At 46.7% G+C, this 22,063-nt stretch overlaps 2 protein-coding genes across 2 annotated transcripts in view; one reads left to right on the forward strand and one right to left on the reverse strand.

The window, feature by feature from the left end:
* Positions 1-22,063, forward strand: part of T265_05671 (hypothetical protein) — a gene marked incomplete at both ends in the record, with an annotated part of 28,751 nt that overhangs the window by 1,383 nt on the left and 5,305 nt on the right. The window contains 8 exons of the mRNA XM_009170736.1: positions 1,556-1,837; positions 3,915-4,030; positions 4,518-4,677; positions 10,609-10,930; positions 11,018-11,131; positions 14,086-14,307; positions 17,695-17,853; positions 19,403-19,577. Coding sequence (XP_009169000.1) covers positions 1,556-1,837; positions 3,915-4,030; positions 4,518-4,677; positions 10,609-10,930; positions 11,018-11,131; positions 14,086-14,307; positions 17,695-17,853; positions 19,403-19,577 — 1,550 coding nt within the window. The remainder of the gene's footprint in view (positions 1-1,555; positions 1,838-3,914; positions 4,031-4,517; positions 4,678-10,608; positions 10,931-11,017; positions 11,132-14,085; positions 14,308-17,694; positions 17,854-19,402; positions 19,578-22,063) is intronic.
* T265_05672 (hypothetical protein) overlaps positions 7,962-22,063 on the reverse strand; it is a gene marked incomplete at both ends in the record, with an annotated part of 16,219 nt that continues 2,117 nt past the window's right edge. The window contains 3 exons of the mRNA XM_009170737.1: positions 7,962-8,304; positions 11,559-11,641; positions 17,848-17,936. Of these exons, the coding sequence (XP_009169001.1) occupies positions 7,962-8,304; positions 11,559-11,641; positions 17,848-17,936 (515 nt within the window). The remainder of the gene's footprint in view (positions 8,305-11,558; positions 11,642-17,847; positions 17,937-22,063) is intronic.

Genomic DNA, 22,063 nt, shown 5'->3' on the forward strand with positions numbered 1-22,063 from the left:
GCTATACCGCCCAGTAGTGTTTGACCTACCGCTTGATTCGCAATAGCGATACCCATTGCCCTGACACTTCATGAGCGGCTACCATCCACATATACCCCTTTAAGGGTTTGCAAAGCTGCCGAAGTTCTCTGTCATCCAAGTTGAATTATATCGACTATCGTCAGCGTACAAATCGACTTTCGTGCAGTTTCCATACCACAAAGTATATCCATTGTCCCTCGTCTGAGGTCCTGGTTGCAAATGATTACCCTCTAACCGTGCATCAACCGATCCTTAACAGAAGTTCAATGCAATTTTGGCTCACTGTAGGGTACAGGTCTCGCTGATGCCAGTAATTATCTAATACCATTTCACAGACGGACTGTGTTCGCCGCTGCTGTCACCCGATCACTGTGTTTAGTGTTGATTCACTGAATAACCGACTCTGACTATAGGCAAGTTGTAGCTTACCTCAGCAGCTGCGATCAGTTAGTTGCATGATACTTCCTGGTGAGTATGCTTGATACCACGAACCTTGGCTTGCGTAAGATGTACATCGTCTGACATCACTTACCTCGGTCCAGCGTACCGTGAGTGGAGTACGTGTGAACTGTTTCTTTTCTTTCCAGGTCCTTGTACTTCAACCATCGCGATAAGGGACACCAACGCTTTGCACCCTCGTACCCACAATTCTGCCGGTAGTATGTAGCACCAACCGATACCATCAGGACTTTGCCCTGTGGTCTGGCGGCTGGAGCAGCCAGATGCAGGGTTTACACTTACGGTAAAATTCGTGAACTTCGTGCTACAGTAACGAGGTTGAGGATTTGGTCATCAATTAACCATTCAAATATCATAAGAATTATCTGCGTCGGACGACGCAACGGTGAATGGTCAGAGTGCATAAGTTCTCTTGTTCTCTTTTTCTATATTTATCTTTTCATCTTGTTCCCCCTTCTTTGTCACCGTCATCCTTTTTTGGTTTCTTGGATCCGATGGGTCTTACATCCACATCCATGACGTGAGCTTACCGAAAATCAAATCTACGAAGCACACTTCAGTTATTGTGTGGGAAGAATAAGAGTTCTGGGGTTTGTTTCGTTCAGACATACTTTTCGGTGAACGGACGTCTGAATTCCATACGCACTTTCTTTCATCACTATGCACTCATATCCTCTCTTTTGTAGATAAGCGGCTTCTCCTGTGCTTGTGTTTTTCGTCCTTCTATATCTTCTTCCGCGAAAAATGACTTCGAAAGCTGGTATTGTTGATCGCCAGTGCAAAAGAACCTGTGATCGATTCTCCTTGTTTGATCAGAAAATAGCAGTTGAAAAACTCACTGGACTAACCCTTTTGGCTGAAAGCGTTGATTCTGCGAACTCTATGTTGCCTGGTAAGTCCATTAGAATCGTTATGTGAATTTTACTCCAGCCTCCCTCGCTTCGCCAACGGAGCCTTTGTATTCGAACTATGTCTCTTCACAAGATAAATTCATTTGCCAGATTTGTGGCGTGGACTTGTTAGACGGTTCGAGGATGGTATGCACATTATTCAGACTCTTCTACCGCATTTTCAGAGGAAACACTTCAGGACAGAATGGCATCTGTGTAACGTGAACCGAATTCGAACCAACCAACTCACTCTCTCGCTAGCGGACTTCAACCTTATCAGTACCACTAACCCGACGGAGCTTAGATCTGTTCAGAATGAGCTAAATGACACGGCCGGAACGGAGCAACTGGGTTCCTCATCTGACCCGCCGCCACTGACTGCTTCCTCTCACAAACAGATGATCTATTTTCGGAACAAGTGTGGCGAAATTGTCGGGATTCACCGGTGCATCCTGTTTACACCAAAAGTGCGTCGAGCTGCTATTTTAGATATTCTCGAATCGACTTAATCGTAGCCATCCTATGCTTGCGATCAGTAGAATTAACCTGCTCTTCTTCACAGGTTGTGAACTTTTCACTCCATACAGATGGTTGGGTTTCTTATTACTGACGAAGTTGTGTCCGAGGATGAGGGGAGAGGTATCCGGTCTCTACTGGAGACCGCATACTAAGACGTAGCTGATGAGGACTCTCCAAGGAGATAGTTCCTCCTCGGAGCACCCTTCGTGGAGGCTGCAGAATGAAAGGGGTGGATTACCAGAAGCGTGCGTATTGTGAGTACTGTTAGTCTTTCAGGATGGGATCCCCGTGGCTCCCTTTGACCCTCACTCTAAATGTTCCTAAATATGGTGGTTGCTGATGTCAGTGGCATCCAGACTGAACGCGCGTGAACAACTTAGCTGGCTAAGAGCCTGTTCTCAGCTCCGGTTTCAGTGCACTTAAATAAGTCGTCGTGTTTGTACGACAATCATGCGCCACTGTTAGTAATCCGGCATTATGGTCAGGTCGTACAGTTGAGAGTCTAACTTGGGTCACCATATTGATTCCCCCCAATGAGTGAACAGCATACAGTATGTAGGATAAGATGTCGATAACATAAGGGCATGTCGTCAGCCGGGTCGATTTACTTGCTGCATGCAGCAGGGCGGATAATCGAAAACAGGCTACTACTGACGCCTCCCTTCTTTCTCTTTCACATACTTTTTCTCCCCCCTCTCCTCAACCAATTAATAACCCTCCTCTTGTAGGCCCCAGCACTTAGGACTGATGACTCCGTTTTGCGTAAAGCATCTGCTCGTCACATTGCGCCGACATCCTCAGACATCTCCAAATCAATCTTCATGCCTCGACACCCAGTCTATCTGGCCGCGTTCACTGTCCGCACTCTGAAGCAAGCAGATCAACAAGCTGTCCTTGCCTTAACACTGGACTTGCTTTTCTCAGAAACAAGAATTCAAGATGCAAGCACAGTGGTTGAGCTAACCTCCCCATCACTCTCCACTCGCCTCCGGCTACGCACCTCTGGTGATCCAGAGGCTGCTGCGGCGGGATGTGCAGGGGTTGGTGTCACCCTAAGTCACCGGCTGATATTCACCTCTGTGCGGTTCGTCTGGCAGCCTTCCGCGTGATCCTCACTGCGCCTGGTTGGAGACACTGCAAGATATGGCTACGAACCGATATCAGTAGCGTCCTTTTTGTCAGCTTCTATCCAGATTTACTGAATGAGTGGAGGTCTAGGTACCTTGAAATGATTGTCGTAAGCTATCACTTAGTTCATTCCCCGTTCACCTTTATTCTTTTCTTCACAATAAGAGTTTCAAATATGGGGGATCGAACTGTAGCGCTCTTTCGGTGCCTTGCTGCCATGCCACCAGAAGGAAGCACGAGGACTGGGATACTGCCAGGTTTCCCAAGCCTAGATGGGGGAAGTCAAGAGGCAGACTTCGGGTTTGAGCCACGGACCTTCTGGTCAGTAAATTTGCGCTCTAACGAATGAGCCACTGAAGGCTTCCAACTAACTCATGATTGTACAACAGCGAAGCATCAGTGTTGAACATCGTTGTCATGGTGGTTGCTGAATATGAAAGTTTTTTTAACACGCAAACTCCAAGTCGGCTCTTTTCTGATTAGAAGATCTATGGCATTTGAGAACCGGCATTGGAGCGGGAGTTTTAAGCAGGATGTTTTTGTAAACTAATGGAAAGGTGAAGAACTTCGTTGTTATCGCGGCAGTGGCTGACGCCACGTTTGTCGTGCGTCTAACAATGAATGCTACATGCTCTGTCTTCTCGCTGACCATTGAATTCATAGACATCTGGCGGCCGGTGGAGAATCGAACGACGATAGGTAGCGTTTTGGACACAGAACCGATTATGTAAACAAAAAGTGATTGGATGGGATAGCTACGCTCAGCCTCATTTTGTTTTAGATGTTCTTTTCGTGTACAACATTCGGCAACAACCACCAGAAGGATGTCTTTGTACTGAGTATTTGCTCGTCTTTACCCCATCGCCGGTTTTTCCCAGTTGTTTCTTTCTCACGCAGAGTTTGCCGAAAACTTTGGATGAGTTGTTATCCTGTATCACTCGAGTCCGCCAGAGCCGTCGTTGGGCCATCCTTCTCTACTCCGGTGGGAAGTTTGCCGGTGGAATCTTTGACGGGTGAGTGTCCTCTCCCCTGATGTTTCTATGTTCTCACTTGTAGTTCCTTCCACCTGAATTGGCTAGACTTTCAATCTTCTCGGGACAATTTGGAAATATTCTCCAGCCTGCTGAAATGTAGATTGTGCTAACTGAGTTCCACGCTTACAACTTCAGGGCATGTAAACCCATTCCTTCGGCTTTCATATACAAACCTGCGTAGTCACTTCAACTCTGAAAGTACATAAGCAGCTAACTCTGAGCTATGTTCACCATCTTTAATTCCAGTGCGCTTTTGGCTGTGGAATAAATAAGACAGAGCACAATTTACCACCCCCAAGTGGATGTTTACCCAGCTGAGGATGTGCACTCATTTGCGAACGACGTAGATTGTAATGAGGCACTCAAATAAGTCAGAGTTTTCAGTGAGAATGTCAACAATGTTCATGCCGATCTCATCTCAACGAATGGTTTGTTGTTTTTCACTTTTTCTGTTTTTGTTTTTAAGAACTTCTGAAGTCGTTCACAAAACGCTACAACACTACACGGTACGTGCCAAACAGGGCGGCGGTCAGGCCTCGTTTGATGCAAGTAACTTTGGCGGAATGGCTGGTGCCAAATCAGCCGGTGCTAGTCTCCGGCGCCATGGTGAGATGGCCATACGAAATGTGAGTCTTCGGGTATCATCTTCATCCTCATCTAATCTACCAGTGTCGTGCAATTCCGTCTACTTGTGTAAGGATACTTTAATGGTTCAACTGTACCCCAGATTTTGCTATTTTTCCCGAGCAAGTTAAATCGTGTCATCGCTATCCTTGTAATCTCTGCGTGTGTAGAGTTCTTGAGTCTAGAAACCCGAACGTGAGATAGTATTATTTTTGAGTAATAAAGCTCTTCATGGGGTAGCCGACACAGTGAACAACTACAATCTTGAAGGTCAGATCTCGCTGAAGAAAACAGAGCACTGAAGCTACCTGTTTTGGCTAATATCAAATATCGATCTAAGCTGTGGTGGCTGGGGACGAAAAGACTCACTTGCCTACAGGTTTTCTGGGTTCTTCCGATTTTTAATCTGTCTGTTTCTTGGTTGTAGGTGCCATAGTTTTATTCCCCGGTCGTATTGAAATCGCGGCAGGACTGCAAATGTTGGACAGTAACTAGATCGTGATTCTGGTTGGTGAGGAATGACGGAGGTAGCCATGAATTGAAGACTCGATTGAATGAATGCGTGCTTGACAGGACCTTGTCTGTCCGTGTCTCTTACCATCACTGTGCCCATTGTCAGGGAGCTAACAGCTGACAACGCGCTCGAGTTTTTCGGGTATAGCCTTTGAGCTTCCCTGTCACGTCATTAGCTAATCTCCGGTCGCTCTAGTCTATCAGGAAATCGATTCAGCAAGAATGACCCCGTAGAAAAGTTCGACCAAGCTATCACAATCTGTGGAACTCCATTAGTCACACGTATAAAGTGAACTTCCTTCTGTATAAACTATTCGAGTTGCGGTGTTCCTACAGAACTCAAACAGCAGTTTGGAGACCACATGGCTCAAACACTAGAATTCATCCGGCCTGTACAACAGAATCAGTCTTGTCGGGGGGAAATACAAGCTGTGCTTTGTACTTTCTTCTTCTAACACTGGAATCATTGACGAAAGTGTAACGTTTTCGCTCCGTCAGGTTAGTTATGTTCTACCCGCGAATTTGCCACCGATAACTTGCCCGCGCCAATCACAACTTAGTTGAACTGGTCTAAATACTTGAGAATTCACATCCATACTCTCCTATTCGAAATAGCTCAGCACGAGGCTACTTGTCGGAAGATCTGTGAATTGTACTCAGCTTTTCTTGATCGCTTCTGTCTGGGCTTGGGCATTCTGGCCCTTCTTTCGGGTTCATATTGACAGCGAGATGGACCAAGTAGTTAGAGCGCGAATTTACTGACCTTGGTTCGAACCCGACCTCTGCCTCTCGAATCCCCCTGTCTTGGCTTGGGAAACCTGGCAGTATCCCAGTTTTCGTGCTCCCTCTGGATGGCATGACAGCTAGGCACCGAAAGAGTGCTACAGCTGAACGATTTTTTATAGTGACAACTGCACGATGTTTCTTCGTATTCGTTTCTTTTCTTCACATCGGTTTGTAACCGGCAAATAAAGTCTGAATGTCAAGGACACATAGAAACGAAATACCATGCGCATTTGACTACCTAATTTAAGAAAGGAAGTGAACATCAATACGAAATCTCTGGAGCTCGTCACCCAGAACCGAATGAAGCCCAGTAGTTTTGATCGCCGCAACGTTGGCCAATGTTTCTTCACTTGAAGATGATGATAATGAAACCTATTTATGGTTCGTGAGGCCCCCGGAGGCATGTATAACGTTTGTTGATATTTCCTCAAATTGTGGGACTGCCTCTGCCCTTTTGCGATCCACCGACTCATTTTTTTCAGTAAATACGGATGAATCGACCGAGGTTTTCCTCAATATAGATCCAGGGACGTTCAGTAGGACGAATCATGGATTGAACTGGTGATCCCGGCCTACTTGAATCGGACCTAACGAGGTGGGTTTTGAAACTAGGTCTAATGGGTCGGTCGGATAGCACAGCCAATACAAGAGTGGGAAGTTACAGGTGTAGCGGTGATACTACTGATGGGGAGGCATGCGAGTAGTGTGTTTTCTTGTAAATTCGCTCTGTCTCTTGAAAAATGAGATCTGTTGCTGAATTTTCGGAGTCGCTTTGTGGCATTTGCTTGGATATGAGCAACAGTCGATGAATATCTATGAAAGTTCAGAAAGTCGCATTCAAGATAAGATGGATATTCATTTTTTGTAAACGAGATGCATATGAGAGTTTTCAGTTCAGTTGGCATTTTCTACTAACTGACTCCGCAGAGGAGGCCTTCTTCTTCCACAGGTATCTGACGTGTGAACTACAATCGTGCCTTACTATTCCACCTGGGAGTGTACAATAAGTGTTTTAATCGTGAAAAATAATGCTACATGAATAACTCAAGGCAAGGTAATCAATAGCTAACTACCTAATCGATGAACACCTGTACAATTAATTGGTTAGTCTGTTGTGTTACCTGAGTTGGTTCAGTTCAGTTTATTAGCTGTAGCAAGTGTACATTGCTTCGATCTGCCACAGTTTTGGTCGCCAGAAAATGCGAGAGAGAGAAAAGATGTAGCCTAGTGTTGAAAACGAAGCCATGGTCAGTTAGTATGTTGATGTGGGGGAATCAGAAACTGGGTAGCCACGTAGTGAGGGTGTTGATGTAGGAATGCCACTGACAGTGTGATTGAGTCGGTCTGTCAGTATCATTAACCGTTGATGACTTGAGTCCCATGATCCCTATCCAGATAGACGGCAGTTATTGACCCTACTCAGTTTACTTCGTTGTCACCTCTCGGTCGCCTCCACTCAGCACAGGGCTTTGCGGAAATAGCTCTGCTAGATAGACACTCCTTTGACTTTTGAAGTACATATCCTGACTAGTGTGACTTATGGAGCGTGGGTAGCTCATCCGTTACCGGAATGGCCTTTTTCCTGAAATCATCTGGCTCACCTCAGTATTGCCGATCCGATGTTCCCACCAGACTTGGCCAATGCCTCAGAGACACTGACAACTTTCGTTCATTCCTTGCACATAGAGGTTACGTCCAGCACGGAAAGCCACAATGTCTTTGACGGACAACTTGACATTATTCCGGTGCCGTAGGTTGGCAAAAACTGTTCTCACTCTCTCGATTCGAGAAGCGATCTTGTCTCCGGCCCGTCAACAGGAACTTGTATGGCCGGACAACTTGACATTATTCCGGTGCCGTAGCTGTCACAGGTTGGCAAAAACTGTTCTTACTCTCTCGGTTCAAGAAGCGATCTCGTCTCCAGCTCGTCAACAGGAGCTTGTATGGCTGATCATGTACATAAATTTATCTACAACGTTGCCTTGCGTTACACCATTTGACGTGATCGATTTAGGCAACAGCCTGTAGTATATCCGTACGAGTCCACAGGAGTTCGCACACAGAAGAGGTAGGATTGAACAGAGACTCGTTTGATCGCCAAACTCAGCCAAGGTTTCTGACGATCGATGGAGACGAATGCAGCCTTCAGGTCGTTTATCTTGGCCATGTGTCCATTGGTCAGATTCCCTTCACGTATCATCCGACTGTTCTCTATTGTTTTGGACTGCTGTTTTCCCTTGATGGCAGGATGACTATGGTTAAGTGTCCGGAGGCCAGCCATCCCTAATAACCGAACATCACATTGATTGGATGGATGTGTCACGTGCGGGCTAGGGAACAAACGAAGGTATACTCTAATTGGTCAGAATGTCAGCCAGTCTGGATGGAGCATCTATAGCTCAACGCTTCTCGCCCCGTCACAGAGATTCTAGCACGACCTTGTGGAACATTCTGTGATTACCCCATAATTACAGATGTACTAACCTTCCTTTGTTTCCATAAAGGACTGTCTAAAGCTACCGTGGCTTTTGATATAGTGGGCGAAGCAGGAAACCAAGGTCCGGCACAGAGTTGCTCGACCGTTCAGCAAGTCACAACATTAGGGGGATTTTTATGAGACAGAGAGGGATTTGATAGGCTTTGGAGTGAGAAGTTCAAGTGTACATGTTTTTCGGTTATCCTCCGAATCTTTTCCCACCCTATAACCATGTACGTACGATATAAACCTTTGGCCTATTTTGTGGGTCAGGGGTCGATAATCACACTGACAGATATCAACGGGTACTCCATCATGCGTAGGTGTGGCCGGTTATGTGTTGATTTTGAATGTACAGGTGTGACGGAGAGCCAGCTTCCTCGGTAGTTCAGTTGCTAGAGTACCCGTCCCGCAAGAGTGAGGTCCGCCTTCCAGATTTATCTTTCCGCTCATTTCAAAACCATGAAAATGGCCCCACACATGTGAATCTCTGAGATGAGAGTAGCAGAGGAGGGAACGTGAAAAGTAAATTTTTCTCCCGCAATTGGTTGCCTTTCGCTCTACACACGTCCGGAATAGAATGAAACGTTTCTTTCAGTATCAATCCGCGTATCCCGGCTACCTATCTGTCTGTGAGACTTGCATAACTAATGGGAACACAACGAGCAACAAAGTTAGCTAGACCAGTCATACATCCGATGAGTCAGATTATCAATGCTCTAACAGGGACTTTTATCTTCTCCTGAACCACTGGAAGACCCTCCTCCTTGGTTTGAACCACTTGTTTAAACGGTTGATATCATCAGCGCTGCTGCTATGTTGTGAGGTATTTTGAGCAGATTCGGCTTGACTGAGGACTGAGCTCAGGATTCATGGACACCGTAGGTTGGCGTAACATGTCGCAGTTTCCATACAAATTTCAAAAACCCCGGAATGTGGGATGAAGTGGAAAACGTTGGCAGGAAATCGGTCCTCGAAAGGGAACTTGGCTGAGCGGTCTAGGATGCAGTTTAGGACAGAAATTCTATTCATTAATTACTGCTCCAAAAATTTGCCAAAGATCAAACTCCGCTCAGAGGAATTATCTATTAGCCACATGGACGCTGTTGACTGGAAGAACTTTCTTCGCGAAGTTTGCGCCTGGCGGCGGCTTTGCAGACTCCAACAGTTATTGGCGGCCCAGGTCTTCACGTCAACATCAATGAAACGCTAATATCTCGCCGTATAAACCAAGCAGGGCGAGTTCTTCCCCAGCAGTGGATTCAAGGAGGGATCTGCCGGGTCGAACTGCGGCCACTTTGCTGGACACAATCCAAACCTGCGTCGCTCCCGGCTCAGTCATCATCTCCGATATGTGGGCATCATACCAAGGAATTTAAACGATGATTGACATGAACTATACTCATGAAACGGTTAATCATACTGAAAATTTTGTGGATCCAACGACTGGAGCTCACACACAAATCATCGAATCTCTTTGGCAGGTCAACAAGATGCAGAACAAACACCAATGCGGCACACACCGATCTTTAGTGAACAGCTACTTGTGTGAGTTCGTTTGGAGGCAAACCGACCTTTTCATGCATGTCCTCTCTTGTTCTTTTCACGAAATGTCCCCATTTCGTCCTCTTCAATAAAAACCAAAAGTACAAATTTCATATCATTTTCTTCCTATTTTTTTGGTTGGCGGGCGGTAATTTTTTGGTGGGGCTTATCTGGAAAAGATCCTTGGGTCTTACATTGAATACTTCGTAGTGCATAATCCTGTTCTACCTTTTTGCCATTCATCCTGTCTGCGTGTTTCCTGCTTTCTTCCCTTTAATTATCACCTGATCGACAAAGTTGGGGGCGAGATGGCCCAAGTGGTAAGAGGGCGAATTTACTGACCGAAGGTCCCCGGGTTCGAACCCGATCTCTGCCTCTCGACTTCCCCTGTCTAGGCTTGGGCAACCTGGCAGTGTCCCAGCCCTCGTGCTTCCTTCAGGTTGCATGGTATCTAGGAACCGGAAGGGTGCCAAAGCTGATCACCGCTTCACTTTTACTATAACTATAGTGTTCGTTGGTTTCATGTCACCCACTTTAGGTTTTCCCAACATCATGTCACATCATACTCCAACCACAATCTCTATCTTTTTCCATCCTTCCATGCACTTCACAGGACATTAGTAACTTGCTTCACAATCGATGGCGCGCTCACCTACAGGCTTGCCAGCTTATCTTCCTTTGGTCTCCCAAAGTACATCGAAACATATTCTTCAACCCACCTGACACGGTTTTGGACGTCCCGAAAGAATCCACTTGTGAAGGAGACCCCAGTTCTGCTCCCGCACCCGACCCACAATCGGCAGCCGCATGTCAGGCAAGATTAGGCATGACCGCTGATGATCCCCGCATTCATCGAGTGCCTTGCCGGACCAAGCACATCACCTATTCACAGGTGAAAGAAATCCACAAAGAGTTATCCACATTTGATGTTTACGGTAATCCTCGTAGCTGGTTTTAGCCTCATCTGGTTTAACATCACTTGAAACCATTTGGACTGTTTCATTCCCCTTCTTCGCACGCAGATGAGCACGCGAATTTGGAGTTCTTGGCCCAGTCAGAACGGAAACAGCTACGGCGTCTGAGTGAGAGTGGGGATGACACACTCGTGCAGACGCGATCTGGGAGGTTCATTTTGGGTGAGTCCTTCCCGTCATGTGTTTTTATCAACTGTTTCGTGTGTGTGATCACCAAGACAGTATTCCGGTTATTTCCTTTTATTTTTAAACCTCAAATGTAGTTAAATTCCCCCTCTGCACTCACAACTGCAAAATCGTAAGGGTAGACCGTAAAATTAGGAAATTTCTTTCGAATAACAGGCTTATGGTGTAAAGAGGCGATAAGCAGTGGGGGTGGGGAGATGGGTTTAAAAGGGCGCAAAGGGTAGGAAATGCAAGGGGTTCTCACAGTATTGTCGTTTTGGAAAAGAGTGAAGTAGGATGAAGTCCGTGGGGTAACCTCTTGAAAGCGGCAGCTCGTTCCTCAATGTTGTTTGTGCCAGGAAAAGCGAAAGTCGACTACAAAAACGGACCAATAGCTTGCCCCTTCCACCTTAGGTTAACTTACCTTTCCTCTCTCCGCCATCCCAGATTTTCAAACTCCACTGTGCATTCTAAACCAAATGATTGTAGCACCTTCAATTTCTCGTACTGGAATATATAGAGATATAAGTGTCGGAAAGCTACTCAATAAGGGACCCCCTGTACTTTGTGGCATTGGGGTTGTCACAAAATTTATTGGGTTCTCCCTCCCAAACCCGACAATGAACAGCAATTACATTCCCATGTGATTGACGGGATCCCACACGAGAACCGCCTTACCACTCGAAATTGGGCGCTGCTACTGCCAAGAAACTTGACTCGCATGCGATTGGTCAGAAGGTCGGGCCGCTTACCGGTCCAGCATCAAGGCGAACTCTGATTGGCCGAAAGCGTGGAGCAAATAGCCAATCACGGTTAAGTATCCTCCGGATGCCAATGCCACGCCTAGAAGGCGTCGGAATTTCCGAAATGTTATCGTCTCGCACACTTTAGGTACGGTGCATGGCACATGTATTTTTGACCTGGTTTTTGGCGGTTAATACGGTTGTGCACCTTTGTTGGTTTGTTACCAAAAAAGCTTGGAAGCTTCATAGTGAGAACTGAGTTGAGGCATTGCACCATGAGACCGAAAAGCCCCTCCATTAGAGACAGGGTTTTCTTACGTAACTTCTCCCTGTTATTCCGTCCCACTCGGCCGTGTATCTGAACGAATTCGGGGTGTGGCCGCTGGATAACCACTAATCACGCTTCAGACCGATTCGCTTTGTCTCGCGCTATTGTTGCCATGTAGTTACATGGCATAGTACGTCTCGTTCGCATATGCCTGCTTGTGTTTACAGGCCATAACTAAAGGTCACTCACTGCACACCCTGATGACTATGGGGAATCGATTCGAGGAAGAGATATATCTACTCTCTGGATGGATAGCCGTTTAAATGAAAACAAGTGATTCCTTCATTTGGTCAGTGCGGTTTTTATTCACGGTGTGTTAACCCAAAACTGTCGTCTTGTCGTGGCTGGCTGGCTTCCCCGGTGAAGTAATCCTGTAGGCTAAAGTACTCGGAACACCCTCAGCTGCGTTCAGCCGCGGAATGAGGACTGGCCAGGAACATTCCGATGATTAACGCCGAGTCCTTGTACTGGAAGAAGGCGTGCTACGCGGTGGTCTGTGGGTTCATGCTGTTCACTGCGTCAGGAGTTCGAAAACTCTAAGCTGTTGCCTCCAGATGACCAGCAATTCCATATTTATGAAGGCATCGATATTGTCTTTCCACCCAGGTAGGATGGCTTAGCGCATTTGATCTCCATCGACCTCCGCAAGAACTGACGAAGGGTATCCGCTGTATTTAGGCATCGTTTATATCTGCTATATATATATATATATAATATTAAAAGCCATAGATTGAGAAGGCAAGAGTGCGTGAGGGAGGGGACCTAGCGCTGGCCTATGTCAAGTATTATGAAGTGCCCACACCTCCAAGTGCTCAATCAGACAATCTGGAAAGAAACTGACAGCATGAACGCCACTGACATCGATTAGCCACCATTTCTTGCAACGTCTCCAGCCAAGCACAATTGAAGTCACGGGGACCCCATCCTGGAAGGCGTACAACACCCAAACTCTTTGTGATCTCTTTCATGCCTTTCTGCCAAGTCGCGCGCTGTCCACCTCGCGTTCGCGCCATCCTGAAGGAGGCACGGAGAACAACAGTCCTCTCGGTAAATGGTGTTTCGGCATGCGTAGCACATGACCGAGCCATCGTAGTCGATGGTGTTGGATGTTTTTCCGGATTGAGGTGCCTGCAGCACAACCGAACACCCGTTTTCTAATTACTTCGTTACTAACACGCTGACTTCATTCAGAACCGGCCACGCTTCTGAGGCATCGGTGGTCGAAAACTTGAAGGCACCTCCAATCATCTGTCCGCACAGGCCATGTCTCGCACCCATACAACAACGCAGCCCTTTTAGTGTAGCCTGATAATGTTGATGATGATCCCCATGTGCGAAGTGGTCTGTCCTCTAATGGAGCTTTAGAGGACAGACTAAAATTATCCTCATATTCACGTTGATTTCTTACCATCCTTGCCTGAGTAAATGCACGACAGTCTTTCTTATTCCCTGAGGAGCACACAAACACGTTCACTGGCGCCCGCACTTCGGTATCCGGAACTTCCAGATAGACGGTGAATTCCCCATTTCCCAATCTGGCTCTCTCTCTTTCTCTCGCTGTACTGAGTTCCATAGTCTAACAATTCTCAGTTCCTCGGCTGAAGCTTTAGAGTGAAACGGAACCCTTCCTCTTTTCCGTGGACGAATGACAGGTTTGTCGGAGCTGGCCGTGCTGCGTGTTCAAATAAAAGACAGCTGTTCATGTGGGTTAAACGCAGTAGTCCACGCGATGAAACCAATCAAGTGAATCTTGTTTAGAAAGGCTGGTTAGAACACTGGTTTTGAACACTTATTCCAGGAAGCTCTGATTGACGTAACTCGACCTCACTACCAAATATAGCTCATGTCTCTTTCTTGTTTTTGTTTCTTCCGTCGCCCAGCTCCAATACAAGTACTTGCTGCGAGAGACTCTCGGTCGTTTTCATCCCCGTCGGAGCTTTCGGATTCCGACGAGGCTTCCTCCAGTTCAGACAGCCCATCGGACAAAATGTCTGAGGCTGGAAACCTGTCTTTCGAAGGCCAAAAGTCCCCAGCTGATCGGCTTGAGGACGGGGCAAAGAAGACCGAAGAAACTACCGATGCTCAGAGAAAAAGCTTTGAAGGTATGTGGTAGAAAATAACAGTCGTTCAGCTGTACCATCCTTTCAGTACCCAGCTGCCACTGGAAGGCAGGGTGAGGTCTGCGACACTGCCAGGGAGCAGTCGAGATGCTGAGGTTGGGTTCGAAACTCAGATCTTCGCGCCTTAACCACTGAACTATATCAAGTTCTCTAAGGCATGTGCTTAGAAGCGAGCCCAAACACCTTTTGAGTATCAAAAACAACTTGTTTCTCGAAACTAGACAGGCGAGGCAAACTTTCCAAGCTTCAATGTCATACCCTGCGTAAAATCATTATTATTTGTACTTCTAGAGAGTTTTGTAGACTTTATGCTCGTAGTAAAACCATCTTTGAAGAACACCAACAAGTCGTCGTGTGAAGGTGGGCCTTTCCTTTGTTAGCTTTGTCAGTTTTTGTGTCTTCAACTAGGTGAATAATGTTCTTTGTACCTAGGGCGATACGCTTGTTCGCAAACATATTTGGTTTTATGGGAGACTCACCTGGAATTTTCATCCAAATTATACTCAGATGCACACAATTTAGTGCACAGTTTTCAAACTTCGCTAAAACTCCTTCGAAAATCTCACTTACATCCCGCTACCTGCATGCTCATTTTTACAGGGATTTTTTTCCAGTGAGATATGAACAAAGTTGTGTTAGACGTAATACACTACTCATAAAGTTTGTGGAAATTCTGCGACAGCCCACGGCTAATTTCGCTCTTCTTAGGGCTCATCAGGTAGGCGCAGTCCCCGAGTTTCCGTCAACCTTATGTTCTATTTGAACCAAAATTGCACGAAATTAGCGAAATACACTCATTTGCAAACGAATTTAGTTTTGCGGGAGACTCACCTGAAGCCCACCTGAACCTCTCGTTTGTGATATTTTGAAGCAAATGGATTCAGTCGGGTTCCAGGTGAGTTTCCCGCAAATCCAAATTTGTTTGTAAATGAGTGTATTTCGCTAATTTTGTGCAATTTGGGTTGGTGGGAACTCGGAGACTGCGCTACCTAATGAGACTCGAGAAGGGCGAAACCCGTCGTGAGTTGTCGAGGAATTTTCAGCAACCTCATGAGTAGTGTATTACATACTTCAGGGATGGTTATTTTAGCTCATCCTCCTCCAATAGGTCATTTTTCCTGGAGCACTATTTCAAAAGCCATCGGCGTGAAACATCCATTGTGTCAGTACTGTATCCACCTACAAATACACTTGATGTGTGACACGTGTGAGTCCATGTGTTTCAGTGAACTTAGCTAAAAGTCTAAGTAACAACTCAGCCGAAGTAGTACAAAAACAACCGAACATTTCGCCAACGCCACAGCACTCATCTTCATTTCCTTTCTCGAGCCATCATTCCACTAGGTTCTCGGGGGGACTTTTAGTGTGAATTTTCGCCGGTTTCTCAAGAATTAACGGGCCGTTTTCCGTCCACGTGGATGAATTTCACCCCGTCCTCAGACTAATGCGTCACTGTGGTAACAGCAACCTCCTCAGCTTAGTTCTCGGTCTGAGCCACCCAAGCTAACGTTCACGTCAAAACAACAACCAAAGGTGCACAAGGTGTATTAACGCCCAAAACGAAGTCAGGGACACTTGTACAGCGCTTCGCATATATAGCGTAAGCAGCAACAACCTTCTGGAAATTCTGACGCGTTCTGGATGCGCCATTGGCAACCGTCATTCGGCCAATACTGGGTCATGATTGGTTGTTGGGTCCAGACTTTCGACCAATCAGATCTCGCCTTGATGCCGAACCGGCAAGCGTCCCGAATTCTCGTCCAATCTTGCGTGGGACGAACCTCTCGGCCGTAGCAGCACCTAGGTGCGAGCGGTAAAGTGGGATCCATGTGGAATTCCGCCTAACAGTGTACCACGGAGTGTTTTTAAGCCTAGCTGGATTAGGCTGTACATCCGCCCAAGCTCAACTGCATTGTGATGCGAGGGCTAGGCGAAGTCGGTATTACACTGCAGCCAATTTGTGATAATCGTTGAAATGGCTAGTGCCAATGACAGCGCTATTTTTTCTCTCGAGATTTGTGATTAACTGGTGATTCGCTTCTATGAACACCCTCAGCGGAGGTTGTCAAAGTACGAAGTCACAACTGTTGGTGAATCGAAGTACCCAGGTTGCGTTGCTCGTTGGTTGATCTGTTCGCCGGGCTAGGCAGTGGGATTGCAAGTGGCCCGCCAGCAGTCTAGATCAAATCGTCGGTGTGGATTTGAGGTTTCAACGAATTCAATTTCCCTAATCGCGTTGCGGTTCGCTGGTGTGTGATCTTGACCATCGGTCGAAGCACTCATATCTTGACTGCTTAGCATTCTGGTAGTCTGCATATCAGACGGATTCCTACACGAAAACCATCTTACCGCTTGCAGCTGGGCGTTGTAATGTGCAGGGAGTCTAGCTCGCACGTGATTGGTCAGCAGATCGGGCCGCGTGTTGGATCGCAATCAAGCTCAGCTCTGATTGGTTGAAAATGTGGATCCAATAGTGCAGTCACTTGCATCCTTCGTTTTTTTAGATCGGCCACTTTGTCTCCATACGGTCCCTGTTTGAAGATGATTCTTACTGAAGGGGAAAAGATGGAAAGTCAAAGTTCTTTGTGGCTATTTCAACAACAACAAGTCAAAGTTCTGTCCTTTTGAGGGTATGCTCTCTATACGGGGAACCCATAGCCTCTCTGTACAATTGAAGTGCTATCAAAGTGTGACCGATAGTCAAGCACTACTTTTCCCTTCGTTTATGGATTGGCTTTCCTCACCGTGATCGCATGGATGAACTTGACATGTTCGCTAGGGGACCGTGCTGAATGCTGAGAATGAAGTTGGGCAGGAAGTAACCGGTGATGATGATGCAGTTCCATCCGAAGCCTGGGCTCATTTGTCAGGGTTCCGATGTAAAAACCGAGTTGGCGAACCGACCCGTTTCCGATGTCCATGCTTCGCGTGATCATGCCAGGGACCAAACTATAGGCTATAGCAGTCACTACACCTTTTCGACAGATAGAGTGAATAAGCGCAGTCCGTTATGGGCTGTGGCTGCCAAGGCGTGGGTAAAGAAATCGTTTAGTCGTAGTACCCTTTCGGGGCCTAACTGCCATGCCACCCAAAGGAAGTATGATAGCTGGGATACTGCCAGATCACCCAAGCCTAGACAGGGGAAGTCGATAGCCGGAGGTTGGGTTCAGACCACGGACCTTCCGGTCAGTAAATTTGCGCTCTAAATACTGGATAACTTCCATCTACATGCCGCAGGCCTTTTTTGGTTACCATTTGAGTTGACTTTGATCTTTCGGCTCTCCCTGGTAAGTATTCATCCCAATGGACTGTGACGAAGAAGGAATTCCCCATTTATTTTACCGCATCTTAACATTCTGTCTTGTACAGAACTCTACTCGTCCTATCAGGCATGGCATCGTCGCCTGCGAGTGGCTGTCGCATCTGGAGATTACTCCGTTGTCCAAAGTTTGTTGCCACCAGTGCACACGCTGGCTCAAGGCGCGCAGTTCGACTTGATTACCACAGATTCGACCAACTCACCCTCAGGTAAGTATCCTCGCGTTTGTGGTTCCTATTCCTCGATGCTTCCTTTTCGTCGCTTATGGGATGTGAAGTTAGTGAACCGCGTACTGGGAAAAGGGTGTACGTGGGATAAACCGTACTAGGCTCTGATTCCTGAAACTCCCAGGCCGTTGACCCAGGTACAATGAGTAACCTGACGATGTAGCTCTTCCTTCACAGCGGTAAGCAATGTTACTTGACCTAAAGTGTGCTGCTTCATGATTTCCAATGTGCTATCTTGCGAAGCAATCGGTAAGACATCAATTGGCCTTCCAAGGCAATTGCAAAACCTGGCCACTTTCGGGTCGTCGGTGCACTGCCGATGAGCTGATGCAACCCTGGCTTCGAATATCTGAGATCCGTTTCCTTCACAGATCTCTTTTCACCTAGCGACGTACAGAACCGAAAATCAGTAAGCCTGGCGGCGCTGACAACCATTGTCTGTCTGGATGGGGATCCCCAGAGAACCTACCCAGGATTGGAGGCGCTGACATAGTGTTCCCGTTCTTCTATCACTCCTGTTGCCTCCGATGCGTGACTCAACATTCCCAGCTTCCTTTCTTTCTGTCTTTCTCCTCTGACGCTCGATCCTCTCGCCCCTATCCACTTTTCGTCAGTTTACAAAAACTATCAGCCATAATCGTCGCGACTCCCTGGCTAGGGGTTTGAGCAATGGACCGTTTGACCAATAGCGGCTCATCAACAGTGATTAACTCGCAGTTATACAGCATATAGCGCAGCTCGTCCATCGCATCCGCATCACGTGATCACACATGTTGACTGGCTTTACGATCGACGACTTCTCAGATGGAAGTCTCACTCATCGGTTGAATTTTATTTTTCCTCCAAACTACTTATAAATTGTTGGTAGTGTGAGAAGATTTGGGAATTTTGGTGGAGATTTCGTCCGGATTCTCTTGGTCAATCACATCTAATGAATGGAACGGCTACTTTAGTTTGGAGTCGCTGGGATGTTAAATTGCTAATTGTTGCGGCTTTCTTTAAATGCTTCACTGGATCAGTAGTACTGATTATCAGCGTTTTTGCATTGGACTCTTGTCCTGAATTCGCAATTTTTGCCCAACCAAACCATCCACGTATTACCGTTTATTGTGTGGAGCGTCTCCGAGCGGGGACTCCAAGTGCAATAAAATTGTTCGAGTATTCACTTTTCGCTTTTAGTCGTTCAGGCAACTGAAAGTTGCACGATGTCATATGTTCGGCCTGCTTACGAAACCATAGGCTGTCAGAACGGAACCCACAGCCCATTGAGATCTTCGGTGGGGGGACCAGAACCACACTCAACGATTCGATCCACTCAGTCGTCCACCCAGGACTTGAGGCGGAATCGAACTGCGAAATCACGATCCGACTGTTTTTTTCCAACTACTCGTGATGAAGGGTCAGGCAGATAGTCATACTTCATTGTTTCATATCACAGTAATCGGTTTCTGGGTCTGCATCCGCCTATGCGCCTCTCGTTTGCAAGAATAAAATTTATCATGGCAATCTCACCCATTTTCGCCTTCTCTAGCTGCAGGTCGAAGCCCCACAACTGATGGTTCGATTCCTCCCCCGGACATTTGTCTACGACTACTGAATCACTCGCTAGCCGAGGGTCGTACACTTCTCCACGTGGCTGTTGAATTTCAAAATGAACCGGACGTGCTCACTCTGCTGCTCGAAAGTGGGTGTGATCCGGCTCTGCTGTGAGTTTTTTCGCGGTGTGTTTCCGTTCTCACTAACCGTTGTCTGTGATATCGAGTATAGTTTTTTTGCGATGCCTCGGGATTTTACAAGAATCGCATAGAAATCGATCGCCAGCATCGTCATTTTCAGCTGTAAATACCGTGTATTTCATCGTCATTATCAGCTGTAAAAACCGTGTATTTCTCGTACAGTGGTTCCATCTGCCACAATTTCGTCCACCGGTGATTTCCACCTGTGATTTGAAGAGGTGGGGTAGATAGCTGCGCATTGCAGGCTGATAAATTGGTGTGTAAATACAGCACTGTCAGTGGACTGTTAAGTTGGGGGTTGGGAAGGGAGCTATGCATTGCAGGCAATAGCTTTGATGGACGAGCGCCACCGAAGGTGCGACTGGGCCATATCTCCAACCATTGATGTGGCTCCTTTTCGGGTTCCCCATCCAAGGAGACGGCAATGACCAGCACAGCTGAGTTTGCTAGTCATGGTTCTCATGATTCGTTGCCAAGTCATTGTTTTACCTCCCCTGGTTCGTTTCCGCCCTTCGCCTAGGGAGCGCACGGTAGTCCAGTAGCTGCCCGTTTGAGTTTCCATCCGGAATATATGGAGGTTTTTTCCTGGTGTTTTAGATTTCCTTTGGGGCCAGATAAATTTCTGTTCACACCACTATCGTTTGAACGGTCTTCATCCTGTCCCGATGGAAGTACGAAGCTAGAGTTTCTCTGTTATTAGATCGTTGACTTCCCCGCGCTTCGAGTTTCGAACGTCTGGCATGTCAGATGAGCATGTTACCACTGTTAGGAGGAAAGCCCTTTACCGTGGAATTAATTATTAGGAAACCAGACAAATGGTTACAAACTACCCATCAGGAAAGTAAACATCTCATATGCACCTTATTTTTGAAAACTGAACATCTTCACACGTCTTATTGAACTCTCGTGAATATTCATTGCCTATCACGCAATTGTAAATGAACGCTGAGAGGCATTTCCGCAGGTTCCGTACTAAACCCCACGGGGGTACACCTCCTATCAGACTCCAGGCGGAGTTACGAGAAAACCACCCACTACTCGCATGCCTCAGTAGCCGCACTTACACCAGTACACACTGGACGCACCTGAATTATCACGCCTGCGTAGATAAAGTGTACCCGTTTGAGCAGTGTGGTTGGTTTGTGTCTTTAACAGTAGCTCTCTCGGAAGTGTTTCCGGGTTTTGCAGAGTTTATCATCCTACACATCACTCGTTTGAGCAGTAGTCCTCTTTCTGTCTGGCATCATTCTTATGATTGATATGACCTACCCGGAATAATTTTGCCTGTACATGATGAGAACTGTTCAAACGGGAGTAAAAAAATGGTCCAGCTGCAGCACCTTTCGGTGCCTAGCTGCCATGCTACCCGAGGGCTGCACGAGGACTGGGATACTGCCTGGTTGCCCAAGCCCAGACAGGGGAAGCCGATAGGCAGAGCTCGGGTTAGAACCATGGACCCTCCGGTCAGTAAATTCGCGCTCTAACCACTGAGAAATCACGTGCCTAATTCACTCGGAACAAACGATTTCGGGATTTTTTCCAGATTAGCCTCGCCACTAATTCAAAAAGTGCGTGTGCGGAAAGTTAAGCCCCATCCCACTCTTTTCCAGCTCCAATTTAATGTACGCACATAACCTTAACCTATTTTTGACGAAAACAATTCCTTATCCGCATCTAGGCTCATTTTGTGCAAAACTTTTCTCCGTTCGGACGTAAAACCTTAAATGACGCTTTCAACTCTCATTCATGACGAGGAGACGGCAACACGTTTTTGCAAAGCCACGGAGTGATCCATCAGCAATGTTCGTGCAACAATGGACACCAAATGACACTTTCAGGTGTTTCTGACAGGTGAAGGTGTTGTTACGCTCGACAGTGTCGGCAAGAAATCGGTCTTCGAAAGGAAACTTGGTTGGAGTGGTCTAGGATGGAGTTTAGGACAGAAATTCTATTCATTAATTACTGCTCCAAAAATTTGCCAAAGATCAAACTCCGCTCAGAAGAATTATTCATTAGCCACATGGACGCTGTTGACTGGAAGAACTTTCTTCGCGAAGTTTGCGCCTGGCGGCGGCTTTGCAGACTCCAACAGTTATTGGCGGCCCAGGTCTTCACGTCAAGATAAATGAAACGTTAATATCTCGCCGTAAAAACCAAGCCGGACGAGTTCTTCCCCAGCAGTGGATTCAAGGAGGGATCTGCCGGGTCGAACTGCGGCCACTTTGCTGGACACAATCCAAACCTGCATCGCTCCCAGCTCAGTCATCATCTCCGACATGTGGGCATCATACCAAGGAATTTAAACGATGATTGACATGAACTATACTCATGAAACGGTTAATCATACTGAAAATTTTGTGGATCCAACGACTGGAGCTCACACACAAATCATCGAATCTCTTTGGCAGGTCTACAAATTGCAGAATAAACGCCAATGCGCCACACACTGATCTTTA

Source organism: Opisthorchis viverrini (assembly GCF_000715545.1).
Source record: "Opisthorchis viverrini unplaced genomic scaffold opera_v5_111, whole genome shotgun sequence".
Classification (NCBI taxonomy): domain Eukaryota; kingdom Metazoa; phylum Platyhelminthes; class Trematoda; order Opisthorchiida; family Opisthorchiidae; genus Opisthorchis; species Opisthorchis viverrini.